Here is a 6204-nt window from a genome sequence, read left to right on the forward strand (position 1 = left end):
CCAAAAGTATTTGTGTATTTCTGTTTCTGTTGTTATTGACGGGAATTGAACCACAGACACTAGCCCAGAGCTCACCACTGAGCTACATCCCCAGCCCTTACTATGACTGTTACATTTTAATGTTCTTGAATGGGAACGGTAACTCCCACCTCCTGGGCTGCTGGGAATGGCCGTGGTCTGCTCAGCACAGGGACAGGCACCAGAGGAGGTGTTCAGGACACTGATGGTGTTTTATACTCTCTGAAGTTTGCCTTTGTCCTTAAAGGACCCTGCTCCATGATCACATCATCTCTAAGGTCCACTTTCCTCAATCCTCCCGACAGGGAGTAGAGACTGTGGGCTGTGTCAGAAGTTTGGTGCAGAATTGGGAAGAAGTGGGGGGAGGGGCAGGGACAGGGACGGACATTGCCTCCCGCTCATTCCCTCTGCTAAGGGGACTTTCCACCAAGCTGTCCTTCCTCTCTGATGGAGAGCATTCAGCTCCATGGAAACCTGAGCTGAGAACTTTGTTTACTGTCTTAAGTCCTGGGGAGGCAGAGAGCTCGGCCACACTCAGCCGTTCTTCCTTCCCCATGGCAGCTGCCCTGTGGCCCATCACTTCCCGTGAATCCATAGGGTGGGCCCCGCAGCCAGAGCCTTCCTTATGTCTCCCCATTGGAGTTAAAGGACAGGAGTTTCTTCTGTCTTCACACGGCTAAACCCCCAACACCACAAAGGGCATGTATTGGTCAACTGTATAGGAAATGCTCCTGAACGCTCCTCAGTGGACAAGATGACCGAGAAGCGGCAGCCACCTTAGATCTCCAGGACAGCTCACACGTGAGGAGACAGTATACCAGCCACTGAGAAGCGGCAGCCACCTTAGATCTCCAGGACAGCTCACACGTGAGGAGACAGTATACCAGCCACTGAGAAGCGGCAGCCACCTTAGATCTCCAGGACAGCTCACACGTGAGGAGACAGTATACCAGCGGCTTGAGTTCTTGTGGGTTTGAGCAGAACAGCAACACCAGCGTCCTGGGCCCCGCTGGGACAGAGAAGAATGAGTGCGCACCCATCTGTTGTCGGGGTTGTTATTGTTGTTACTGTTTCTAAAGATCTTAAAGATTTGTTTCCTTTTTTTTCCTTTTATGGTTGGGGCATGCTAGGGTTTTTGGGGGTTTTGTTTTGTTTCATTTTTCAAACAGGTCTCTCTATAAACCCCTGGTTGTCCTAACACTCACTATGTAGGCCAGAGTAGCCCCAGACTCACAAAGATCTGTGTGTGTGTGTGTGTGTGTGTGTGTGTGAGAGAGAGAGAGAGAGAGAGAGAGAGAGAGAGAGAGAGAGAGAGAGGTCAGAAGACGGTATTGGATCCCCTGGAGCTGGAGTTACAAGTGGGTGTGAACGTCTGATATGGATGCCAGGAACTAAATCTGGAGTCCCCGGGATGAGCAGCGAGCACTCTTGACCAGAGTCATCCCTCCAGGCCCTCAGTGCAAAGGTTCTTAACATTGCTGCAGTCATTTGAAAGTAATTGGCCCCAAAGCCTACTGGGAGTGGCACTGTTAGGAGGTGTGGTCTTATTGGAGGAAGTGTGTCACTGTGGAGGTGGCCTTTGAGGTTTCATATATGTTCAAGGCATACCCAGTGAGACAAACCATTCCTGCTGCCTGAGAGTCAGATGTAGGACTCTCAGTTCTAGCACCATGTCTGACTGCTTGCCGCCATGTGCCACCTTGATGATAATGCACTAGACCCCTGAAACTGTAAGTCACCCCATTAAATGTTTCCCTTTATAAGAGTTGCTGTGGTCATGGGCTCTTCACAGCAATAGACACCCTAATTAAGACAACAACTGAATTGATTAAAAATGGCTATCCTGCTAAAGTCTGTATTCTAGATGTTTAATCACATTTTTTAAAGGGGATCTAATGTAATTACACATACTAAGCAAGTGTTGAGCTAACACTTTTTTTTTAAAAGCAGGCTGTATGTAGCCCATGGCTCCATGTAGCCCAGACTGGCCTCAAACTCGCTATGTAACTCACCATGGTCTGATCCTCCTGCCTCTGCCTCTCTACCATGGTGATCACAAGTGTGTGTTTCCGTGTTTGATATGATTCAAAGGAGCAGAAGAAGCAAGGACCCCATAAGGGAGACTGACAGCCCCAGGTGTTCCTTTTCCCACCTTCAACTTAAGGGTGACAAAGTAGAGAAGGAGCTTTGGAGGGGGATGAGACCCCTGGGGCCTCAAGCTGCAGGCCCCTCAAGGGCCTCTTGCTCCCGTGTCTGATGCTATTACCTTTCGTCCTTGTCCCCCTGCTCCCAGATCCAACCCATTTCTCAAGAACACGAGGCCTCGGGTGACATTATCACACACGCGCACACAAATGAACTCCATCGATGGGTTTTAAAAAGCAGTCGAGGGATTGGTGAGACTCGGTGCTAGGCTGTTTATTCACAGGGAAGGCCGTAGGTCTGAGAGGTTGTGGAGCTGCGGTGTGACGTGAGTCCAAGACTCTGTGACAGCCATCACGGGTCTCTCGCTCTCTCACCCAGGACCAAGCACCTGAAGAACAAACGTGCTAGATGAAGAGAGATTGTCACCCTGCCACATCCCATGCCCTTTCACAGCCCCACATCATGGGGAGGGCCCTACACCAAGGGACTGAAGTAAAGGACATAAGTCACTTGGGGTGTCATACCCCAAGAACCTGTGCTGGGCCCAGGCCTTAGAGACCTAGGGAGAGGCAAGGGGCAGAACAGCAATGATCAAAACAGGCCATGTCCTGTTTGGCTTTTTTGTTTTGGGTTTTGCTGATGTTGTTTTGCCTGCATGAGTTGTCTGAGAAAAAGAACCTCAGTCAAGAAAATGCCTCTATCAAAGTGCCTGTAAGCGCGTTTGTAGGGGGTTGTTTTTTGTTGTTTGGTTTGGTTTTTTTGTTTTGTTTTGTTTTTTGTTTTGATTAATAATTGTGGGAAGTCCCAATCCACTAGGGGAAGCGCCACTCTGGACACCCCTGGATACCCCTAAACTATGTAAGAAAGCAGGACAAGCAAGCCATGAGGAGCAAGCCAGTAAGCAGCCTCCATGGCCCCTGCTTCAGGCCCCGCCTCCAGGTTCCTGTCCATCAAGCTCCTGCCCTGGCTCCCACAGTGATGGAGTGTGACCTGAGAGTTGCAAGCTGAATAAACCCTCTTCCCCAAGTTGCATCTGGTTGTGGTGTTTACCACAGCAATAGAACCGCTAACTAAGACAAGGCAAAAGACCAAGGGCAGGGGGCTGGGCAGGAGAGGAATGGGGCTAGAACCAGCACTAAGCTGGGAGCCCCAGGCCGCCCTCCTATCTTGGCTCCACAGACCTGGCACAGAAGACTTCTGAGCCATGTGACATAGAAAGGACCTCGAGGAAGAGGCAGAACTCACCCTTGAGAAATCTGCTCTATCCAGACATGATGTGCTTGACAAAGGCTAGGAAAGAAATCGAGAATCAGTCATACAAAGTGTCCCTCGGAGCTCCGCCCTCCTCTCCACTGCTTCCTGTCCACCCTTCCAACCTTGCCATGCCCTTTCTGTAGGTGGTAATGCTCTTACTGGAGGGTCGTGGAGAGGACAGAAGAGGGGAAAAGACCTAAACTCTGCTAGATGTCCCCTCTGTGCTGACATTAGACAGATGACATGAACGACATCATCACCATAGAGTCCCACAACTTACAAAATTGTCAGCATGCCCCCCCCATTTGAGGCTCAGAGACAGCAAGTGACTTGATCAAAGTCACACACATGGCTTATCACAAGGTCCTGGACCAATAAGATGGATCGGAGGGTACAAGCGTTTGTCACAGAAGCCTAATGACCTGAGTCCAGTCCCTCGGAACCAATGGCAGAAGGAAGTATTGATTCCTGAAAATTATCTTCTGACCTCTGAACACACATGTGTACCCACACCAACATTTATATCATACATATATACACACACAACAGTAATAATATATATTTTTTAACGCCCCTGCTGTTATATCAGATATTCACTCCCAAGATGGAAAAAAAAAACACCTCCCAGTGAGAATTTGCCACAGCCCATGGGAGATGCACATCTGCAGCCTCTGGGCTGGCCAATCCCACCCCACATTCCCCTCTTACCCTGGGCACCCTGGGAAGCCAAAAAGAACCATACCTTCATAATTGATGCAGCCATTGGCATCCTCCTGCCCAGACAACAGCTGCTCCACCTCCGCCTCGCTCATCTTCTCCCCTGGGGGTGTGGGAACGGAGTTGTAATGACAAGGGGCAGAGAAGGGGAAGGAAAAGACAGAAACACTCAAAAGGCTTAAAGTCCCCCTGGATCTGAGAAAAGTCTAATGCCAAGCCTTGGCAAAGGATTGGGAAGGTACGGCTCAAGTCTCTCAGGGCCCAGCACCAGTGGCGAATGGAAGGGAAGAAAGCTTGAGTCCACAGCAGGCCTCAGGAGTAACCCCTGGTCTGCCAACTCTTCTCTCCCACCCCTGGTGCTTGCTAGGCAAACCCACTTCCTGGGGTAGATGGCCAGGGGTTTCCCACAGAGGCCAGGGAAACAGGCCCTGGATTAGAATTTGCCAGATACAGGGACCCTTAGATAAGCCCCATCCTATGCCACTTGGCCCCTCTTAAACTTCAGCTACTTTCAGGCGGTTTTGGTCTCTGCCCAGCTGACTTACCCAGAGTAGCAAGGACGTGTCGGAGCTCCGCCCCCATCACCGTGCCGTTGCTTTCCTTGTCAAAGACCCGCAACCCCTCCACGAAGTCCTCATAGGTACCCTGCTCCTTGTTGCGGGAGATGTGCTGCAGGATGGGCAGGAACATCTCGAAATCCAGGGTCTTGGAACTCATCTCTGCATGGGCAGACAGAGAACACCACTCAAGTAGATGCTCCGGGGAGGAGAGGCCAAGGGGCCTTCCCAACCCTGACATCACCTAGGGCTTAGGGTGAGACACACCGTCGATGACAGGCAGAGTCACGGAGATAAGCCAACAGAATTGGAGGGAAAAAATGTATCCATGTAACTCTGCACCGGTTCCAGTTATTAGACCATTCAGTATTGGCGTTGAAATACTTAGACATTAATCCCACACTAACCTTCAGGCTTGGGTTTGCCCAAAAGACGCAGCACCTCTGCGTTGGTGGGGTTCTGGCCCAGGGCCCGCAGCACGTCCCCACACTGCCCATAGGTGATCTTCATCTCTCCAGTTGGAGTCCGGTCAAACAACGAAAAGGCCTCTTTGAACTCTGTAGAGAGACACGCAGCTACGGCCTCCTGCCCCGAGAGAAGGCAGCGGCTGTGACTTGCTCACTGGAGTAATTAAAGAATGTAGCAGTTCCCTTAAGCCACTGTTCCAGGCTGTTCTTGAAGCTGCTTTAACCCCATCTTCTGACAAGCAAACTCACCTGGGGACCCCATGACTTATCCAAGCACTGGTCTCTGGCTCCCTTCTCCCGGTCAGTTAGAGAATTGGCCAGTTCCCTGCTTCTCCACACCCCACATCCTTCCCCTGGTAGAGGCAAGTCGCTTATGCCTGCCAGGAAGGTTTCCCTGATTTTCAGTTTGGCTCTGCCTAGGAGAGCAGGAAAGAGCCAGGCCAGTCTCAGTTCCCTCCTGCTCCGCCCACTATCCCTGTCACTGTGAGTGTCCTGGAAGGTGACAGGACGCTGAGACAGCTTACGAAGTGATAAGACCTTTTCAAAAGTCAGCTATTATCAGTACCGCTTGTTCCCAACTGCGAGTCAGTCAAGGTGACTTTGGGGCCACAGTCAGATCACACCAGGCCTGCCGCTGATCTACCGGTGGGTTTTGGTAAAATGACACTTCTGTGGGTCCTCTGGTTCTTAGCCGTAAGAGGGGACACAGTGTTCACCTGCATATATGACTGGTAGGATCACAAAGTGTGCCAAGTGTGTGGCTAACAGGGGTAGAGAACAGACCAAGGTGGCTCCCATGTCTCCTGCCTCTGGCGCTAACTCAGTAAAAAAGAGACCTGACACACTGAACAGGTATCTAAGGGGAAAGGCCAAATTAAGACATCCCTGGGCCCTTTGTAAACAGCCTTACTTCTTCATCAGCTTGTTCATCAGGTCTCATGTAGCCTAGGCTGACCCCAAATGTGCTAGGTAGCAGAGGATAACCTGGTACCTCTGATCCTCCTGCCTCTGCCTCCCAAGTGCCAGGATTATAGAGATGTGGCACC

General features: G+C 50.9%; 1 protein-coding gene across 1 annotated transcript; it reads right to left on the bottom strand.

Moving 5' to 3' along the window:
• Positions 1-2421: 2421 nt before the first annotated feature.
• Myl4 (myosin light chain 4) lies at positions 2422-5640 on the bottom strand. The gene is made up of 6 exons (XM_041636020.1): positions 5408-5640; positions 5099-5248; positions 4680-4853; positions 4160-4237; positions 3409-3453; positions 2422-2551 (listed from the first exon to the last, which is right to left on the bottom strand). The coding sequence occupies exons 1-5, from the start codon at positions 5418-5420 to the stop codon at positions 3425-3427; spliced, it is 444 nt and encodes a 147-aa protein (XP_041491954.1). The 5' UTR covers positions 5421-5640; the 3' UTR covers positions 2422-2551; positions 3409-3424.
• Between the last annotated feature and the right edge of the window lie 564 nt (positions 5641-6204).

Source organism: Microtus oregoni, unplaced genomic scaffold (genome assembly GCF_018167655.1).
Source record: "Microtus oregoni isolate MIOR12 unplaced genomic scaffold, Mior012 000048F_ref0000485, whole genome shotgun sequence".
Taxonomy (NCBI): Eukaryota; Metazoa; Chordata; class Mammalia; order Rodentia; family Cricetidae; genus Microtus; species Microtus oregoni.

Excerpts from the sequence above, each read along its gene's own strand:
- Myl4 (XM_041636020.1), bottom strand. Across the intron at positions 4,854-5,098 it reads GGGCAAACCCAAGCCTGAAG|AGATGAGTTCCAAGACCCTG; the intron begins GTTAGTGTGGGA and ends CTGCCCATGCAG. Across the intron at positions 4,238-4,679 it reads ACACGTCCTTGCTACTCTGG|GGGAGAAGATGAGCGAGGCG; the intron begins GTAAGTCAGCTG and ends CCACACCCCCAG.